The following is a 22,262-nucleotide window of genomic DNA, read 5'->3' on the forward strand; positions in this document are numbered from 1 at the left end:
CGGCTTCCGCCAAACAAGTTTGTGGAATCTCCTTGTTCGCCACTCAAGACAGTGGCACTAGAAGTGACCTTACAGAGGCTCCTGGCCCTAAAAGCCATAATCCCAGTACCTGCGGAAGAGGTAACTTCTGGGCATTATTCCATTTATTTCATAGTACCCAAGAAGGAGGGCACCTTCAGGCCCGTCCTGGACCTCAAGTCAGTCAATCGACACCTACGGGTCCCCAGCTTTCGCATGGAAACTCTACGGTCTGTCAAGAATTCAGTACAGCCAGGGGAGTTTCTCACCTCCCTAGATCTGTCGGAAGCCTACCTGCATATCCCAATCCATCGGGATCACCAGCGCTATTTACGCTTCAAAGTCCTGAATCAGCACTTCCAGTTCCGTGCTTTACCCTTTGGGTTAGCCACCGCGCCGCGGATCTTTACCAAGGTAATAGTAGTAGTGGCGGCGGCACTCAGGAAGGAAGGAATCCTCATCCATCCCTACCTGGACGATTGGTTGATCAGGGCAAAGTCACCGGAGGAGAGTCACCGGGCAACCAACAGAGTTATAGCTCTTCTGGAAAGCCTAGGATGGGTAGTCAACATAAAGAAGAGTTCCCTACAGCCATCCCAGTCACTGGAATACCTAGCGGGGGTCCAATTCGACACCCAAGACGACAAGGTCAGTCTGACCTCCAAGAGACAGTCAAAACTCCGGAATCATCTGCAGGTCCTGCTGAGCGCCAGCCGGCCCACAACTCGGGATTACCTACAAGTCCTCGGCCTCATGGCATCCACTCTGGAAGTGGTGCCTTGGGCGCGGGCTCATATGAGACCATTGCAACGCGCCCTTCTATCTCGATGGAGTCCACAATCGCGGAACTACACCATACGCCTACCTCTGCCGGCCAGAGTACGGAATCAGCTACGGTGGTGGTTCCGGCCCGGCCACATAAGCCGGGGATCAAGAATGTCCTCCCCAACCTGGATTCTGCTCACCACAGATGCCAGCCTGAATGGTTGGGGAGCACACTGCGTGGAACTCTCCACCCAAGGGCGGTGGACCAGAGAAGAGTCAAGGTGGAACATCAACCGACTAGAGGCACGGGCAGTCAGGCTAGCGTGCCTGCGATTTGCCCACAGACTTCGTGACAGAGCGGTCAGAGTGATGTCAGACAATGCCACCACGGTGGCATACATCAATCGTCAGGGCGGAACCAGAAGCCAACAAGTGTCCCTAGAAATAGCTCCCCTGATGATTTGGGCGGAAGCAAATCTCCAGGACATCTCCACCGTCCACATTGCCGGGAAGGACAACACGACGGCAGACTTCCTCAGCAGAGAAAGCCTAAACCCGGGGGAGTGGCAGCTGTCACCCACAGTTTTTCAGATAATTGTGGATCGATGGGGGACGCCAGCCATGGACCTATTAGCGGGCAGGTCCAACGCTCAAGTTTCCAGATATTTCAGCCGCAGGCGGGATACTCGGGCTCAGGGGATCGACGCCCTGGTACAACCGTGGCCACAGGGGATCCTGCTATACGCCTTTCCTCCATGGCCCCTGCTGGGCGCCATTGTTCACAGGATTCAGAGACACAGAGGCCTAGTTCTTCTAGTGGCCCCGGACTGGCCAAGAAGACCCTGGTACGCAGACATGAGAAGACTACTGGCAGGGAACCCTCTACCCCTGCCTCCACACAGGGACCTGCTGCGGCAAGGTCCCATCCTCCACGAGGATCCGGCTCAATTCTCTCTTACTGTCTGGCCATTGAGAGGGCTCGACTGAAGAAACGGGGATACTCGGAGCCGGTTATAGATGCACTCCTCCGAGCACGCAAGTTCTCCACATCACTAACTTATATACGGATCTGGAGAGTATTTGAAGCCTCGTGCAAAACTCGCAGCACCAACCCACATGCTGCTAAAATCCCCATCATTTTGGATTTCCTGCAAGATGGGCTTCAGAAGGGTCTGTCCCTCAATTCAATCAAGGTTCAGGTGGCAGCGATATCCTGCTACGGCCCCAGGAGTGACGGCAACAGTATTGCCACACACCCAGACGTTTCACGTTTCCTGAAAGGAGTCAAACATATTCGCCCGCCACTAAAATGGCCAGTGCCCCTGTGGAACCTCAACCTAGTTTTGGACTTCCTAGCGGGACCCACCTTCAGACCCCTCCGAGGACTGTCCCTCCAGTTGTTAACCTTGAAGATGGTGTTCTTGCTGGCCGTATGCTCAGCATGCCGCATCTCAGAGCTACAAGCGCTATCCTGCCGCGATCCGTTTCTCAGGATCACCCCAGGGGCTATCCATCTTCGCACGGTTCCTTCCTTCTTACCCAAAGTAGTCTCTCACTTCCACCTCAACCAAACCATATCCTTGCCAACCACGGAAGGGTTGAAGAAATCGGAAGCAGGTCGAATACTGCATCATCTCGACATCGGCAGGCTGCTGTCCAGATACCTGGAAATGTTGGAAACAGTACGAAAGATGGGACCACCTGTTCGTCCTTCACAGTGGGAAAAGGCAAGGAGAAGCGGCCTCACGAGCGACTATTGCTCGCTGGATCAAAGAAGTTATCAAAGCAGCCTAGGTAGAAGCGGGAAAACCACCACCTCTACGAGTCAAGGCTCACTCTACCAGAGCACAAGCGGCCTCCTGGGCAGAAACTAGGATGCTGTCGCCTGCAGAGATATGTAAAGCGGCAACGTGGTCCTCCATCCATACCTTCTCCAGATTCTACCGTCTGGACGTCCAGGCCAGGGAGGACTCGGCATTTGCAAGGGCAATCCTAAACGGTCCTCGGGGAGCCTCCCACCCAGTCCGGGAGTAGCTTTTGTACATCCCATTTGTAATGAGTCCATCTGCTACATGCTAGGAAATGGTGAGATTACTTACCTGATAATCGTTTTCCTTAGTGTAGGCAAATGGACTCAGCATGCCGCCCGGCTGCCGATATATATGGGTATTCACCGTTTCGAGGTAAGCCATGTTTCCTTACATAGGACATCCACCCTGCCGGGTGTCGACGCCTTCCGGTTGAGAACACTGGCGGTCTCCAGCTACTATCAATCGGTCAGGTTAATCATGTTCAGTTAATCAATCGGTCAGTCACACATATAAGCCTTTTCCAGCTTCGCAAGGAAGATTACTGAGCGTCTGCACTTCCTGCAGGGGTATATGTACCACGTGCTGACGTCAGATCCGTCTCCAACTGCTAGCACGAGCACACTATACCCATTTGTAATGAGTCCATCTGCCTACACTAAGGAAAACGAGATTATCAGGTAAGTAATCTCACCATTAATCAAGTTTACTTAGGGAAAAAAACACTACTTTTAATTGCATCAGTAGCATGGGATCTTCTTAGTGTTTGGGTAATTGCCAGGGTCTTGTGGCCTGGTTTGGCCTCTGTTGAAAACAGGAGCTGGGCTTGATGGACCTTTTCTTATTGGCAATTTCTTATTTTCTTATGTTCTTAAGTAGATTATAAGCCTTTTACTTTAAAGAGAGCCTTCTGCTGCTACTACATATTAACAATGTTGCCAGTTTGTCTTGCTGTTTTAGACTCACTGTGTGCAGGTTTGATCATGGGAACTACAATCTGTTTAACTGATTGTCCCTACTGCTTTACAATCAGAGTGGAGATGTTGGTTTGTCTGTGCCATTCCAATGCTAAAAATGTCAGTGGAATAAATATACATACACTCCTGTTCTATTAATTTTAAATTAACCTTCATTTTTATTTCTGTCTTAAAATTCTTCTTTACTGAAGGGCAGTTTTGCTGCTGAAAGACATGGAAGACAGAGAAAAATACAAGATTGCCTTGAGAAATTATGGCAGATTACTTTGGTAAGCAATCTGTTTTGTTGGTACTAGTGCTAACAGTTTGGTCTTTTGCTTCAGTGGTAATTCCAAAGCATGTCCTTTTCTATTGCCTAAAAATAGTGCTGCAGGTATTTATCATTATTTTGACTTTATTATAAAGCTTTCTTAACAAGTAAACTTATTAGAGGTAAAACTGAATAAACCAGCAACAGATGCAAGCTAAATGTAATTCATATACCTACTTTTGAGTGTTTTTTCTCTTGTAAACTTATGGAACTTGCATCCTCACATTTATTATCATAATCATTTGTTACACGTTTTTCCAACAAAGAGAGTTTAAAGCAAGGTACAAAGGACTAACATTGCAGTATGATGTATAAGAATACAGTGGTTTGGTGAGGACAGCTGCTTACATAGGGGCCAATGCAATAATTGTGTACAGAAAATGGGCACTCCATGTTGAGCAGCCATTTTCCTAACGCGTGCCCAGCCACCTCTCCTGGGTGCACGATTCAATACTTAAATGAGGGGGGTCGTGCTAAAAAGGAGGCACTAGGGAAGAATGTGTGTTCCTAGTTCCTCCTTGGCATCGGGCACACAGGAGAGGTGTCTATCATGTAGATTGGGAAAATGGACACTCAATCTTATGAGCATCTGTTTTCTCTCGCTACTGGCATAGACACGCACGAGATACATGGCCTGAACTGTGTATCTTGTGTGTGTACTAGGCGTCCAGAAATTGTTTTTTCAAAAACATTTTTTTTTAACTAAATACTGCTTTATTTGGTTCCTCCTATGTAGTATTGCGACAGTACTGTTAGGAAGAATCATGGCCGCATATGTGGATTCTGAGCAGGTTAGGGCTCATTCCATTAGGGCTCAGGCAGCGTCAAGGGCAAAGATTAGATTGCTGTCTCCCATCTAGATTTGCTGAGCTGCAACGTGGTCCTCCTTAAATACTTTTTCCAGGCATTACCGCCTGGACGTGCATGCACAGGAGGATGCAGCCTTCGCACGTGCGCGCAGCCTCCTGCCCTGTTTGGGAATAGCTTTGGTATATCCCACTGGTGTGGATCCACCTATCTGAATGCTAAGAAAGGAGAAATTACTACTTATCTGATAATTTCTTTTTATTTAATGAAGATAGATGGATCCACCTTCCTGCCCTTGGTTGCCGTTTGGTTGTGCTATTGTCCTGCTGCGTGTTCCAGGGTTTACTGGTAAGTGTCCATCCAGTTCCTAGACTAGTATTATTACACTCCTTATCTGAGCCCAGTGGTTTCCTGTTAGTTGAGTGCTGTAGTGGTTGTTTGTTAATAATCAAGTTTTGTTGGTTTGTCCAAGGTTGGCTTTTGCAGAGTATACTGGCAGGCTGATGTCACTGCAGGGGTATATACAGCGTGACGTCAGCTTTGCTCCCTCTCTCTCATCTGGTGGTAGAGGTGCATAACCCAATGATGTGGATCCATCTGTCTTCATTAAAGAAAAGTAAATTATCAAGTAAGTAGTAATTTCTCCTTTTTCGAAGTAGACCATCAGTTTGTCCAGTTCATATTGAGGTCTTCAAGACCCATAGAAATGACGGCAGAAGAAGACCAAATGCCCATCCAGTCTGCCTAGCATGCTTTCACACTTATTTTTCTCATACTTATCTGTTATTCTTGGCCCTTATTGGTAACTTTTTGGTTCTAATTCCCCCCCCCCCCCGCCACTGATGCAGAGAGCAGTGCTGGAGCTGCATCAAAGTAAAGTATCAAGCTTAATTGGTTAGGGGTAGAAACCGCAGCAATAAGCAAGCTACTCCCACTCTTATTTGTTTACCCAGCCTGTGCAATTCAGTCCTTGATGGTTGTTGTCTGAATATAAATCCTCTTTTCTTCATTCCCCTCCTGCCGTTGAAGCAGTGAGCTGTGCTGGATATGTATTCCAAGTGAAGTATCAGGCTTAATTGGTTAGGGGTAGTAACCGTCGCAACAAGCAAGCTAGTCCCCCGCTTATTTGTGAATGCAAATCCTTTTTCCACATTTCCTCTTGCTGTTGAAGCATAGAGCAATGTTGGAGTCGCATTAACCGTGTGTATGCTTATTGAATAAGGGTATTATCACCAGGAGTAGCCGTCATTCCCGCAAGCTACTCCCATGCCTCTTCTCCTCATTCACATCCTCTAGACTTTATGGATCCACAGTGTTTATCCCATGCCCCTTTGAAATCCTTCACAGTTTTGGTGTTCACCACTTCCTCCACAAGGACGATCCCGGTGTCCACCACCCTCTCCGTGAAGAAATACTTCCTGACATTGGTTCTGAGTCTTCTTCCCTGGAGTTTTAAATCGTGACCCCTGGTTCTGCTGATTTTTTTCCGACGGAAAAGATTTGTCGTTGACTTTGGATCATTAAAACCTTTCAAATATCTGAAAGTCTGTATCATATCACCCCTGCTCCTCCTTTCATCCAGGGGATACATATTTAGGTTCTTCAATCTCTCCTCATAAGACCCCTCTGGTTCTTAATCCTGAAAGCCCCCCACTTGAACCAAAACCCTCACACTGTGCTAAAAGCCCTAAAACTTGAAATCTCCAGACTTGCACCTCATCAGGACCAGAAGTAAAGTTATGTGGGTAACAAGCGTGGATAACCACTGGGTCCTCTCCATCATCCACCAGGGGTACCGTCTGCACTTCAGCAGGCTCCCAGAGACCTTTCCCCCATGTCTATCGTGGGGTTCATCTGCCCATTTGGCTGTTCTTCAAACAGAACTCGCCACCCTCCTTGAAGTGGAAGCAGTAGAACCGATCCCTCACCATCAGTGGAGCCCCAAGGGTTCTTCTCGAGGTATTACCTCATCCTGAAAAGGAATGGCGGCTTGCGCCCCATTCTTCACCTCAGGGCGTTGAACAGGTTTCTCATAAGAGAAAAATTCAAGATGGTCTCTCTGGGCAAACTGATCCTGCTTTGCTCCCTCGACCTCAAGGAGGCATACGCACATATTGCGATTGTCCCCAACCACAGGACGTATCTTCGCTTCGTGCTGGGGAATGCACATTTCCAATAGAAAGTCCTTCCCTTTGGACTGGTATCAGCCCCCCGGGTCTTCACCAAATGCTTGGCGGTGGTGGCTGCCTACTTCAGGCGTCACTTGGTCCATGTGCTTCCATATCTGGACGACTGATTAGTCAGGATCAACTCTCGCTCCAGTGCCTTGATGGTACAGACCCCGCAGACGGTGGGATTCATTATAAACTTCCCCAAGTCGCACCTGTGCCTGTCCCCTCAGCTGGACTTCATAGGCACCAGGCTGGACAAGGCACAAGCAAAAGCTTTTCTGCCAAGGGATCAGGCAATTGCCCTTGCCTCACTGGCTACCCTCATCCACAACAGCAGGAGGTTGCCAGCCCATCTCCTGCTCCGCCTACTGAGCTACATGGCGGCCTGTGTCCATGTGACTCCCTTGGCCCACCTCCGCATAAGGAGCCCTCAGTGGACCTTGCAGTTCCAGTGACAGCAGGCATGTCAGGATCTAGAGGCTCCAGTCACTGACTCGGATCCTCTCAGGGTATCTCTGGCCTGGTGGGAAGCTCTCTTCAATCTGGAACGCGGACTTCCCTTTCAACCCATGCCACCTCAGGAGACCCTCACCACCGAATCTTCTCCTCAGATGTGGGGAGCCCACGAATGCCCTGCACACACAAGGCCTTTGGACCGTCGCAAAAGCACGTTAGCAGATAAATTTTCTGGAGCTTCAGGCGATACATTATGCCTTGTGGGCATTCAGAGATCAGTTGTCATCCAAGCAAGTTCTGATCAGGACAGACAACCAGGTCACGATGTGGTACATCAACAAACAGGGTGGCACGGGCTCCTTCCTCCTCTGCCAAGAAGGGGGTCTGGAACTGGGTTCTCTTTCAGGGAATGTATCTACGTGCCACATATCTACCAGGTCACCTCAATGTGCTGGCGGACCGCCTCGGCTGGTCCTTCCAACCACACGAGTGATCCCTCAACCCAGCGGTGGTCGCCGACCTGTTCCGACAGTGGGGTATGCCAGATGTGAGCCTATTCACCACCTCTCTCAACCACAAGGTGAGCAGGTTCTGCTCCCTAGTAGCGGGGAATGGCTATCCGACCTGCAATGCCTTCTCCCTTCACTGGGGGCAGGGCCTCCTGTATGCATAACCCCCCTCTACCGCTCCTCTCAAAGACTGTCAAATCTTTTTTTTTTTTTTTTATTATTTAACATTTTTCTATACCGAACTTCATGACCAGCTTCATATCAGGCCGCTTTACATCAAACTTAGGGATTAACTGAACATGACCATATAACAGGAAGGCCGAAGCGCAGATACAAATAACAGGGATCATGAACTTGGGGGCTAGAGTAGCCAGGAAGTAAAGGACAGAGATAACTGGAGAATGAGAACCTATGAATATACAGTGGCTAGGTCGGTCATCTTCAGCAGAACGGGGGTACTATGATTCTTGTGGCATCCTCCTGGCCTCAGCAGGTTTGGTTCCCACTTTTCCAGGACCTGTCGGTGCGTGCGCCTATTCCGCTGGGGATGGCGCCCAACCTCATATCACAGAACCAGGGCATCCTGTGCCACTCGAACCTCCAGGCACTGGCCCTCACCACTTGGATGTTGAGCGTATAATTCTCCAGCCATTACAGCTCTCAGACTCTGTTTCACGGGTTCTGGTAGTGTCCCAGAAACCTTCCACCAGGAAGTCCTACGGCTTGAAATGGAATTTTTTTCCATCTGGTGTGGAGGGCATGGGTTAGACCCATTCTCGTGCCCTCTCCCCCAGCTGATGGACAACCTGTGGCACTTTACAGAGTCTGGGCTCCAGACCAGTTACGTCAGGGTGCACCTCAGTGCGGTCAGCTGGTACGCCCATTTCGGCCCACCTCCTAGTTGGCCATTTCATGCGGGTTCTCCTCCAGCTGAAGCCCTCTCTTCGACCACCAGCGGTGTCCTGGGACCTCAGCGTTGTCCTGGCAAGACTGATGCGGCCTCCCTTTGAGCCACTGCAGTCCTGTGACCTGAAGTTCATTACCTGGAAGGTCATATTCCTGGTTGCAATCCCTTCCGCTCTCAGGGTCAGTGAGCTTCAGGCCCTGGTCATGTGCGTGCTGTACACAACAGACCTTGCCTAATTGGCTGGCTGAATTGTCTTGCCTTCAGCTAACTGGCAGGGTAAAGGCTCACTCTGTGCGGGCTATGGCAGTGTCTGTGGCTCATTTGCGTGCAGTCCCTGTCATGGAAATTTGCCAGTCCGTAACCTGGAGTTCTCTCCACACGTTTTCAGCTTACCTCTGCCTGGACAGGGATAGCTGTCAGGACAGTGCCTTTGGTCAGTCCATCCTATGTAACCTCTTCCAGGCCTGAAACCAACTCTCTCTCTAGTGCCTTTGTGGGACCAGACCACCCCCTGTTTTTCCCACAGCTCTACAGTTGTGTTGTGCCTGTTGGCACCTTGTTCGGCTGCTGCTGGTCTTTCTGGTTTGATGGGGCAGTCTGGAGCTCTGTACTCAACAACATGTGAGGTCTACCATCCTGCTTGTCCTTGGAGAAAGAGCAGTTGCTTACCTGTAACAGGTGTTCTCCTAGGACAGCAGGATGTTAGTCTTCAAGAGTCCCGCTCGCCTCCCTACGATGTTGGGTTCACCTTCGGTTTTGTATTTTTTTTTCACTCATCTGCTTTTGCTATATTACACGTCTGAAGGGGGACCTCATGTGAATGCGCGGATAGTAGCAGGCTGGGCATGCTCAGTCTGCTGGTCAAAGCTTCTAGAAACTTTGATAAATGTTTTCTGTGCTGGGCTCCATCGGATGATGTCACCAACATATGAAGAGTAACATCCTGTCCTAGGAGAACACCTAATACAGGTAAGCAACTGCGCTCTCCTACTGAAAACTCTGAAACAGGTTTATACCAATTAATGCTCAAAATTTAAAGATACAAATTTTAGAATTGCTGAGTGTTATTGGACAAGGAGCAGCCTTACTTGGAAGGTCTTTGCAGGATTTATGCCACAGATTTTGAACCAACATTGTGTATAGGTTACTGCAAGGAGGTGATAGAGACACAACATTGCTGCAGAAAGTACAATTGAGGGGATATTTTGCCTCACTCCTGTATTTCAGATGGTCTCTAAATCAGGGGTCAAGGGCTGCAACCCGGTCAGGTTTTTCAGGATTTTAATTATGAAAATGCATGGGGTCTATTTGCACACAATGGGGCAGTGCATGCAGACAGATCTCATGCATATTCATTGTGGAAATCCTGAAAACTCAACTGGACTGTGACACTAGAGGAGTATTTAAGGACTCTGGGTTTATAAGAAACATTTAGTATGATTTGTATATTAACAAATGGAATGGAACTTATGGCTGCTTATTGCTGTAGGGTTAATTTTAATTTATCTTATTTTGAGTATTTGGTAAAAAGCATTAGTCCAAACTTCATTGTTTATGATGCACATTCATTTTTTATTTCTTTTCAAAACATCGTCCCTTTTATTTTATTTATTTAAAAGTTTTTATATCCCACGGCCCCCCCCCCCTTCACCTCCCCCCCCCCTAAATAGTTTGGGGCAGGTTACACAATAATATATATAATAATATATAATGTAAAACATAATAAAATACAAGATAAAAATTACTTAGTACACTTGATACAAATGAAATAGTATCATGGGAAACAGCTAAGAAATAGTAGAGCTACTAGGACAAGGGCTGGAATTAAACTGAAGTCTTGAATGCCTGCTTGAACAGGTGGTTTTTCAAGGCACACTTGAAAAATTTTGCATTATTGATGGAACGGATTGTGGTTGATAATGAATTCCAGTAGGTAGGCCCTGCTATTGAAAAGGCATGTTCATGGGTCTCGGACAATCTAGCAATTTTAAGAGAAGGGACAATGGAATATATTCTGAAAGTTGGAGTGAAGATCGTGGACAGGAGTGTGAATCTTTAGTAAAGACAATGAGAATCGGACGATCAGAAGAAGCCCTTTATTTCAATGCCCGACTCTGGCCGAGTTTCGCTCATAGAGCTTCCTCAGGGGCAATTCAATTAGCAGGACTTAAAATATGCCTGCAGGTCTGCTGTCACACTGTCACAATGTCACAATATCATTAGTGTCTGCAGAGCACTCTGACATTCCTTCTGCTAGTGTTTTTTACATGGCTAGTGTCTGCCATGAAGTGATGTGAAGGGATGAGAATTTGTTTTATCTTTGTTTAATGTTAGGCGGTTGTGTTTAAGCGAGGCATGAATTGAGGAAAGACAGAGATGTAAATTGTGTAGTGAGAAACCAAGATGACTTCAAGGGGGAAAAAATTGGACATCATCAGCATATAATTTGTAATGAATGCCTACATTTGACAAAAGATGACAGAGTGGAGTGAGATAGACTATGAAAAAGACAAAGGATAATTCAGACCCTTAGGAAAGACCAGTAAAAATGGGAAACCGTGAAGAGTGTGTTGATATTTGGTATACAAATGGACAATTTAATGTTGCATCAGTTGATTAAGTCCAAATGAAGAACCTAGTAATACCATTTTCTAAGGGATGGGGGAGGGTAAGCCCTTAGTGCTGTGATGTAATTGATGCAGCCTCAAGGTCTAACCCCGAAGCCTACGCCAGCTGCTGGTGAACATGCCCTGTAGTGGAACAGTCTAGAGCTTCTCCTTTACCAGCCCTCTCCTCTGCAGGTTGAGCCCTAGGATTCTGGCAGCTGTCAAGACTTAGGTGGGGCTCTAGGGCAGAGGCAGTACTTAAAGTCCAGAGATAGAGTAGACAGCAGGCTTATGAGAGTCAGAGGAAACCCAAGGTTGGGACAGGAAGCAGGCAAGAATGGTCAGATCCAGGCGGCAGACAAATCTGGTCAGATCCAAGCAAGAGGTCAAGATCTGGAGTGTCAAGCCGAGGGTGGATGTGGGGACACAGAAGGCACTGGATGAGACAACAAGGAAGACAGGTTGGACGGACTGGGTTAGGAAGACAATGCTGGACTGGAAGGCAAGGGAAGAAGAAGCTGGGAATGCTGTAACACACGCTGTAAGGCAGGAGACCTGTTGCTGAAGAGAGGAAGTCCAGGAAACTCTTCCATGGTGCTCAGGTGGTGACATCATTGGTGGGCATTGTGGGAATTTTCCTGCCACAGGCCCTTTAACTAGTGCACAGTCTGACATATGCACACATAGGGGAGGATTGGAGGAGTGACAGTGATGGCGGTGTCCCGTGCCACGTGAGGAGAACCTGGAGTTATCCTACTGTAACCTCACAGCCAGCTGCTGGCGGGATCGGAAATTAGTCCAGTAGCTCATGGAGCCTTCCTGTGAGCCACAAATCCTAAAGTAATCCCTACTCCAAACTCCACTCCCCTTCTTCCTTGGCTCAGATTTATCGGGGAATATTTTCTGGAAGTACTTGAGTATTAGTGGAGCCTACAGATTAGCAGCTGGCTCCCGATTTGTTTCCTCAGGTCCATAGTTCTTCCAGTAAATGAAATACTGTAGTTGATTTTGGACCTTATGTGAATCTAGAATTTTTACTACCTCTAATTTGGTATCTTCTTCATGGTCACTTCAGTAGTCTGGAGGGGGTGGTCTGCCCTGCCAAGATAGGATGGCTGGTTTTATCAGAGAGATGTGGAATACATTGTGAATCCTCAAGAACGGTGGTAGTCTGAGCTTGTAGCCACTGGGCTCTGTTTGCAGTCGATAGGAAAGGGTCCTATGAATCGTGGAGTGAACTTCATAGAGGGCATCTTGAGTTTCAGGATCTTGATGCTAAGACAGACTAAACTTTCCAGGCACAGCTAAGATGCAGATAGCAATTCCTATTGGCTTGATCTTTAAAACACTTTGCCGCTTTGTCCAGAAGAAGGAGATTTTTTTTTTGCCAAAGTTCTTGAAGCACCTGTCCTGACAGGTTGGTTGCTGGACAATTGTTAGAGATAGGAAGAAGTCTAGATACATGAGGATATCGACAAAAAGGTCATATAAAAAGGGGATAATCCTGTGGAACTACTCACATGATTGTTATGGACAAACTCAGTTCATGGAAAGAGAGAGGCCCAATTGTCTTGACAAAGATTCAAATAACTCGTAGCAAGGCTTTGGGCTTTTATTCACCCGTTCGGTTTGACAGTTACTCTGAGGGTGGTAAGCGGAGGTGAAATTCAACAAAATTCCAAATTTTCTGTATGGGCCTTTCCAGTATCGGACTGTAAACTAACCCCTCGGTTAGTTTACAGCCCAGTACTTTACATTGAGAGGATGTGAAATGGTAGCGCGAGCAGATGAAAGATGTTGCACAAAGAGTTTAGTTAATTAAGGTGCAGATAAGAGTCCAGAAAGAGGGATGAAATGCGCCATCTTTGAGAATCTATTCACAACCACCCATGTGGTGGTATTGCCTCCAGAAAGGAGAAGGTCACAGACAAAATCTGTGGCCACATGGGTCCAGGATTCTGGGGGGGCTGGCAGCAGCTGTAACATCCCCCATGGTCATGCTCTGACGCTATTATACATGGTAAACAATAATATGCATGTCCTCCAAAACATCAGTGAACACTACTACAAATAATCGGAGGTAAATCAATAAATACCATATAACTAATACTCAATGAAATCCAATCCTTTATTTTGTGGTTATAATGGACCTATGTATCCTATAAATATAAGTACATTAAAAATAAACGCACCTAAATCTCAGTTCATCACACCCATAACACAACACATCATGCTTTACCCTGCCATCATTACAACCACACCATTACACTTATTCATAACATAACTTACACTCACATCCTATAAAACCAACAGCTTATTTAACTTTGAAATACCCTGGTCTTAACCTTGAAATCACATTCTCACTGATGACTCATAACAGATCAATATCATTTTAAACACTATACACCTTTTCACATATGTATCTCTTATATCAAATATAATGGATCAATGTCCTTTTGAACAGGTATTCCCCTAATCTCAATCAAGTTCTTGAACAGATCTTCTCTCTTATCCTGAATATAATCCAGTCCAACGAGAGCCTCATTTCTTCCTGTTGCACAGGGCTTCTTCAGGGACTTCGCTTGTTGAAATTTAAATGAGAAGATAAACCGTTTAAGAGAGATAGGGATTTTAGGGACAAACCTGAAATGGTTTGAATCTTTTTTGACAAATAGGTCCTTCCAGGTTAAAATTAATAACTCCTTTTCTGATAAATTGCCAATTAAGACGGGAGTACTACAGGGCTCTACTTTATCGGCCACTCTTTTTAATATTTATGTTCTGCCTATATGTCATGTATTAGCAGGACTAGGTTTAAAATTTTATATGTATGCCGATGATATTCAGTTTTTAGTTCCTATAGAAGAATCGATCGAACAGACATATCAAATTATTAAAGTCTATTTATCCGCCTTAAAACAAGTTTACAACAACTGAAACTGATATTAAATATGGATAAAACAGAAATTATTTTAATAGAAAATGTAGCTAGAAAGATATTCCAGTTCTAAATCTTGAAAACAATATCTGTATGTCTCCATTATATTTTGCTCGTGATTTGGGAGTAATTATCGACACCAAATTGAATATGAAGAAACATATTGCTTTGAAGTTGAGAGATGGATACTGCAAACTACTAACATTGAGAAGATTAAAAACACTTTTGGATCAACAAAACTTTAGAACTGTATTGCAATCTCTTATATTTACGAATATCGACTATTGTAATACCTTGTTCCTTGGTTTGCCTGCATCAACCATTAGACCGCTTCAGGTGCTGCAGAACGCAGCGGCTAGAGTGCTGACGTGAAAAAAGAAGTTTGATCACATTACGCCAATGTTGATCTCTCTCCACTGGTTACCCATCAACTACAGAATAAAATATAAAGCCGCCTGCCTCATACATAATTTGTTATATGGAGAACAAACTGAATGGTTGAATTTATCTCTAAAATTGCACGTACCACAAAAAAATCTAAGATCGGCAAACAAGGCTTTGTTATCTATACCAACTATCCGCTCGGCAAGATTAAGCCAAGTGAGAGAACGCGCATTGTCTATTGCAGGATCCAAACTGTGGAACGAGTTACCAACAGAACTGAGACTAACAATCAATAAAAAAAAATTTAAGGCTGATTTAAAAACTTGGCTTTTTAAATGTGCATATTCGGAAAATAATCAAACCTCTCATGGCTAGTTACAGGTACTAAAACAAATGCTTCAAAACTTGAATTTTAAAGGCAGAACTAACTTTTATGTTTTATGAGTGTGATATTTTATGCATGTTTATTATTTTGTTTTAATTTGTCTTTACCATTGAATACCATATTGAGGAATAGCCATCTATAATTTTATCTTTACTTGTACAGCTAAAATACTTTTATGTGCTTTTAACTAATTTTAGCTGTCATCTTTTATTGAACTGTTTTACTGTATTTCCAATGTGTATATTGTAAACCGCTGTGAAGGCTAACGCCAATACGGCGGTATAAAAAATCTAATAAACTATTTCTAGATCCCCTCTTCAATCTGTGTCCATAGGTCCATTATCTAGCTTCAATAGAATGTTACCATTCATATCCATTTTACCCACACTTCTTTCATCCCACGCTGGTCAAAACATACTGCAGTCTTCATATCTCTGTATCTTCCTTCATTGTTTGCCAGTTATCAGAACAGATTACTCGCACATATACCTTTACAGCTTCCCTCCATTGACTTCTTATCTGCTCTTATCTAACCTGTAAATCGCAGCAGCATTCACTATTATACATGGCACGTGTAGGGCAGGACCCTATGTAACACTGAACGTTGGTCTTCATTTGAAGCCACCATAAGTGTTGCATGACTAATTCCAATGTCCAGGTATTGCCAGGGTGACCAGATAGATGGCATCATGCCCCCACTCAAGAACCTTTTGACGTAGCTGTCAGGGTACCACCTTCTTGCCTGGAGGGACTGTGAAAGTGGTGGCAACCACAGACTTGGCTGGGTCAATAATGCGCTATGGGGGTTACAAGGTCCCCACAGTATCAAATGACAGGGAAAGAGCATTAGCTTGGTGGTTCTTGTCAAAGACCGGTGGATTTGCCTGGGATTTAGCCTCTGAGCTTGTGTCAAATGTTCAAGGTTCTTGTGATCCATATAAATAGTTACTGGGATCTTGGCCCTCCTCCAACAGATGTCACCATTCTTCCAAGGCTAGCTTGACTGCTAGCAGCTCACGATCACCGATGGTGTAATTCTTCTCGGCTGGAGAGCATTTCCTTGAAAAATAGGAGTAAGTCACAAAAGTACATTAGAGTTACACTGTAGGAGAACAGTGCCTACTGTAAGGATAGAGGTATCTACCTCCAGAATGAATGGTTGAGACTGATCTGGATGATGTAAGCAAGTATTGAAGGTGAACTCCTTCTTTAGCTGTTCAAAGGCCTGAATTGCATCCGAGTCCAGTTCTTGATGTTTGAACCCTTTCTTGTGAGGGCCATGAATGGGGCCGCCAAGGTGGACTACTTGAATATAAATTGCTGTAGTAGTTTGTGAATTCCAGAAAGCATTGTATTGCTTTGAGGCCTACAGGCCAGGGCCAATCTGATATGGCCTTTAATTTCTCCTGGTCCATCCAAAGGCTTTGACATAAGATGATATACCCCATAAAGGGGAGTTCTTCATGTTCAAATATACATTTCTCCAACTTAGCATAGAGATGGTGCTTGTGGAGCCTTTGAAGAACCTGTTTCACATGATGTTGGTGCTTAGATAGTGACTTCAAGAAGATCAAGATGTCATCTAGGTCGACCACCACATGGGAGTAAAGCAAGTGCCAGAAGATCTTGTTTACCATAAATTGGAAGACTGTGGGGGGCGTTGCACAACCTGACGAGTTTTACTAGGAACTCATAATGTCCATCGCGGGTGTTAAAGGGGGTCTTCCACTTGTGGCTTTCTCGGAGTTGTATGCCCCTCCCCCCAGGTCGAACTTTGTGAATATTTGTATGCCGTGGAGGTAGTCAAAGAGTTCTGAGATCAAGGGAAGCAGATATCAATTTTTCTTAGTAATAGCATTGAGATCATGATAATCAATGCAGGGACGTAGCAACCCATCCTTCTTCCCGACGAAAAAGAATTGAGCCCCTGCAGGTGAGGAAGATGGGTGAATAAAGCCTCGGTCCAGATTCTTTTTTTTTTTTTTCAGTTCAAATATTTTTATTGAATTATCAAACTTCACACAGCATCAACCATTGCCTCGGATACAACCTTAGATTGTAAGCCCTCTGGGGATAGTAAATACCTACAGTACCTGAATGTAATCTGCTTTGAAGTGCTGAAAAAAGTGCAAAAAGCAGAATATAAAAATCTAAATAAATAACCAGCAGAAAGGACATAATGCAGTACTGGATAATGCAAGCTTTCTCAATTACAAAATAATTGGGAGAAGGAAGGAGAAAAGAAAAAAAAGAAAGGTACCATGAGCATAGGATAAAAAGAGGGCAAAAAAATAAGTAAGAAAAACCAAAAATTGGAAATATACAGGCTGGCTAATACCAAAAATTGGAGATCTGAAATTGGTTAGGAGGGAGGGGGGAGCGCAGTGCTAGTTACATTAATCAACTTGAAATACTCATCGAGTCGTTTCCACACCCGAGGTCAGGAGGCTAAATGATTACACTTGATTGCCATTGCCTTCTCATATTTACTATATAAACAGATTGAATTCCACCAGAAATGTTCATTAAGCAATTCACTGTGCTTCCAAAAAGACAGAATAAGCGATATAGCGACAGAAAAAAGTCTAACAGTTTGCAGCTGGATACCGGTAATAAGGAGTGGAAAGCTGCTCCCTTAAATTCAATTACACGAAAAGTAATAGGGACATGTAGAGACAGAATCTGCGAAATTGTAGTCCATATCTTCTGCCAAAAGGAGAAGACAATAGGGAAATCAAATAGCATGTGGGAAAGCGTTGCTTTGGCGGGATAGCATGACCAGCATTGATGAGAGGCTATTATCCCTGCGCAAAAAACGTTTCCAGGGGTCCATACTGTCTTATATGAAATGAAAAAAGAAGTTTGAGTTAAGCTGGAAGACAGTGAAATGTGCAATGATGTAGACCAAAAATATTTCCAATTCACATGTGCTGGGGAACAATTGCATTCTGAGCACCAAGAATAATAAAGACCTATAGGGGCACAGTATATAAATGACTTAATCAGTTTGTAAAAGTGAGAGGCCAAGTGGCCCTAGGCTCCTGAAGTCTTTATAAAGACTCTTAAGAGTGTTAGAGGTTCTGCCAACCGGTATGCAGAAAGATCAGTGGTAGCTAAACAAGCACGCATCTGCAACCAAGCAAAAAACTGAGTGCGTGGGAGGCCATATTCCTGACATAGCTGTACAGAAGGGATGAGCTTTCCCGTCTTTTAGAAGTTGAGAGACAAACCAAAGACCTCGAGTTTGCCATGACTTCCTATTTAATGGGTAACCACCAACCTGAAAGCAAGAATTCCATCATGGGGTAGCAAATTTAGAGGAACTGCAGGGCAAATGCAAGGAGGGAGCAATATGCTCAAAATGTATTAAAGCTTCTCGTGTGGAAGCAAGGATGGGGTGTAATTTGGAACCACCTCTAATGGTCTCCCTGATTATGGCTTCCAGAGGATGGGGAGCAGTAATATTTCTCTCAATGTGTAACCAACGGGGCGTATCAGAAATTGGTAGAATATCTGCAAGCCAATAATATCCCTGTTGGAGGAGAAAGGTTTGGTATCTATAAAAATCTGGAAAATTAACTCCCCCCCCCCCCCCCTGGTAACTTGTCTGTTTTTAATTTGGATGAGGCAATGCAGGGAGATTTCTGATTCCATAGAAATCTGCCCAAAATGTGATCTATTTTTATATAAAAATTTCTTGGAAAAAAGAAGGGAATCATAGAGAAGATAAAATTGAGGGGGGGGGGGGGGTGAGGACCATTTTGATAGTGTCTAAGTGACCAGGTCAGGTGCAAGGGTGCCCACCACAAGGCCTCATCTCATAACATTTGTAATAAAGCTGATGAACAGTGAGAGAGGGTATGTGTAGTATCGGAGAAGAACAAAATGCCCAAGTATTTGAGACATTTGGTGGATACTTGAAATGGAAAATTAGAGAGGTCTGCATGTATACCAAAGGAATTGAGTGGGAATAATTCGGTTTTGCCAGTTAACCTTATATCCAGAAAAAGGAGAATAGTGTGAGATCAAAGAAAGTAACAGTAGTAAGGATGTAGCAGGGTTAGACAAATAAAGGGCATCATCAGCATAAGCCCAAAAGCTTGTATGAGTTATCACCAAATCTCAGATCTTCAATATCCACTGCACCTCTGCTTGCTATTAAAAGTGGTTCAAGAGCCAAATTAAAAAGAAGCAGAGACAGAGGGCAGCCTTGTCGCATGCCTCTCCCGAGAGTGAAACAGGAGGGACATTTTGTTGTTCAGATATAAAAAGGCAGATGAGTTGTGATAAAGTAATTGAATCCATGTGAGAAAAGAAGGGCCAAAACAAACCATTTTAATACCTCAAAAAGATATGGCCACTCTACTCTATCGAACACTTTTTCAACATCTAGGCAAAGGGCAATGACCAGGTATGAAACGGACTTTGCCCCCTCCAAAACATGGAAAAATGTCAGAGTATTGCTGGAGATTAATCTATTTTTAATGAAACCAGTTTGATCAGGGTGGACAACCTGTCCAATAATTCGCGCCATCCTAGAAGCCAGGACTTTAGTTAAAAGCTTGTAGTCCATATTTAAAAGTGAGATGGGACAGTAATTGGTGATAAGCTGAGGATCCCTGCCTGGTTTAGGGATTACCATGACACATGCCTCTGAAAAAAACAGGGAAAATGTCTGGAAAATGGGAAGCGACTCAAGCTGTGATAATTTAGGAGTTAAACTACTTTTGAAATGCAGAAGAGAAGTCTGAAGAAAATCCATCCGGGCCAGGTGCTTTTCCAGAGTGGAGAGAGGTCACAGCCACGGTAATTTCAGCTTTGTTGATTGGGAGATCCAGCGTCCTCATGTGTTCAGGTGTAATTGTGGAATGAGAAAGCTGTGAAAGAAAAGTTTGCATTACAGAAATGGGTGCAGCCATTTCAGATTTATATAAATCTTCATAAAAAGATCGAAAAGCAAATACTGTCTGAATCTGAAACCATGGTCTCATTGCTGCTGGTACGAATGACAACTATGCGCTTCTTTTCTCTCTTCCTTTTCAGATAATTATCAAGCAAGTGTTCACATTTATTATTTTCTGCATAGTTTACCACATTTTGAGAGAAAAGAGACTTACCGGCATGAGAGCTCAGAAGTTGTTATATTCATACTTAGCTTTCTCTAATTTGAGGAGAGAAGGAGAGGACGATTGAGAAATATGGTCTTTTTCCAAGCGTTCTATTAAATTACGTAGTTCTTGGAGTTTCAAGTTCTGCTGTCGCTTAATTTTAATGTTATAGCTGATAATTTCACCCCAAATGGTTGCTTTAAAGGCTGCCCAAATCATAGGAGGAGCCACTTCGGGGGTTTCATTCATACTCCTCGATCTTCTTTTTAATATGAATTTTAAAACCTTTGTCCTCTAAAAGCACAGGGTTAAATCTCTATAAGCAGTCCCCTTTAGGCATGGAAGGCAAACTGATGGAAAAAGTAACCGCCATGTGGCCTGAGACTAAAATAGGTTTTATTAAGGCCACATTAACACTTGGCAATAAACAACCTGAAGTCAAAAATTAGTCTATACTGGAATAAGTTAAATGGGGAGCAGAAAAAAAGCTATAATCTTTATCGGTAGGATGTAAGATCCTCCAGGGCTCTACGAGAGCTAAATTGGCTATTAAATCATGTATAGTTTTGTGGGTTTTGGTTTGAGAGGTGGAAGCTCTAGGCTGTCTATGCAGGATAAGATGTAATGGTTGGTTAAAGTCACCTACCAGGACTAAATAGGCTGCGATTTCAGTTAATAGCTGCTCAGAAATCATTTGAAAAAAGATTGCGTTATCAGTATTAGGGGCATATATGTTAATAAAATGAAAAGATTCGCCACCAATGGAGGCCTGGACTGACACCCAGCGACATTCAGTATCTATTTTATTGTGAGAGAGAGAAAATCCAAGATTCTTATTAAATAAAATGGCTACACCACGTTTCTTGTGGAAAGCAGGACTAAATATGATCTCCCCAAAACATACCTGTTTTAACTTCTGAGATTCCATTATTGAGAGATGAGTCTCCTATAGAAAAACTACATCAGAGTGTAAGGAATGTAAAGAGGATAAGATTTTGTTTCTTTTAATCGGGTGTGAAAGCCCATTAACATTAACATTATCCTCCTGCTTCTTGGGGTCACCCTTCCAGGCCTTACCAGAAAGGTCAGTCCAGGCAGTCCCATCCTCAAAAGACAGAGCCAGCCCTTCAGCCGGGACCAGCATCAGGATTTTGACTCCTCCCCGGAGATCAAATCCAACCTCCTCTTCCATCTCAACCTCCTCTTCCATCTCATTTTCAAATATTGTCAATCAATTTCCATTTGCATGCTTAATTCACGAATCCAAGATTTATTAACAAGATTTATTATTATCACGATTTATTTATTATCACTAATTTCAAGTTTTATCAACAAGATGTATTATCCCCAGCTATCCAAAACTTGTAAGACGAGGTTATATATGTTATTCCTTATCTGGTTACTTGTTTCCAATTTGTATTACGTCGTGTTATAGCAGTTGTTTCTCATATTGTAATAAGTTGTTTGACCTGTAAACCGGAATGAAGGCATTCAGCTATACTTCAGAATATAAAAAACTTTTAAATAAATAAATAAATCTGTATCCATTGGCAGTTAGTTGTGCCAGTTCACCAGCATATGGCACATGATCACCACAGATCAATGGGTACTAGCTGTAGTGACTCAGTTATCACCTCAACTTCCTCACTATGCTGGCAGACTCCCCACCTCGGCTGACGTGGGGGGATCGTCCGACCACTCTCCTCTTCTTGAAGAGGAGATTTCAACCCTTCTCAAATCCCGGGCAATAGAGCCAGTGCCCCTCTCCCAACAGGGGCAGGGGTTCTATTCCCGGTATTTCCTCATACCAAAAAAGTCAGGTGGCATTTGTCCAATCTTGGACCTTCATGCCTTAAACAAGTATCTACAAAGGGAAAAGTTCAGGATGATAACCTTGGGCTCTTCTTCCTCTTCTGCAAAGAGGAGATTGGCTTTGCTCTCTGGATCTCCAAGACGCATATACACACATCTCGATCACTCCATCTCATCGCAAATTCCTTTGGTTCCTAGTCGGCCCTCGTCACTTCCAGTACCAAGTACTGCCTTTCGGCCTAGCATCTGCTCCGCTGGTCTTCACCAAGTGCCTCGTAGTGGTCGCAGCCTACCTCAGGGG

The 22,262-nt window shown here is 44.3% G+C and overlaps 1 protein-coding gene across 2 annotated transcripts in view; it reads left to right on the forward strand.

Moving 5' to 3' along the window:
- The window catches only part of TTC37 (tetratricopeptide repeat domain 37), a 539,154-nt gene that overhangs the window by 356,361 nt on the left and 160,531 nt on the right, over positions 1-22,262 (forward strand). For both annotated transcript variants that reach the window (XM_029573103.1, XM_029573110.1), the window contains exon 28: positions 3,760-3,837. In XM_029573103.1, the coding sequence (XP_029428963.1) occupies positions 3,760-3,837 (78 nt within the window). The remainder of the gene's footprint in view (positions 1-3,759; positions 3,838-22,262) is intronic.

Source organism: Rhinatrema bivittatum, chromosome 1, assembly GCF_901001135.1.
Source record: "Rhinatrema bivittatum chromosome 1, aRhiBiv1.1, whole genome shotgun sequence".
Taxonomy (NCBI): domain Eukaryota; kingdom Metazoa; phylum Chordata; class Amphibia; order Gymnophiona; family Rhinatrematidae; genus Rhinatrema; species Rhinatrema bivittatum.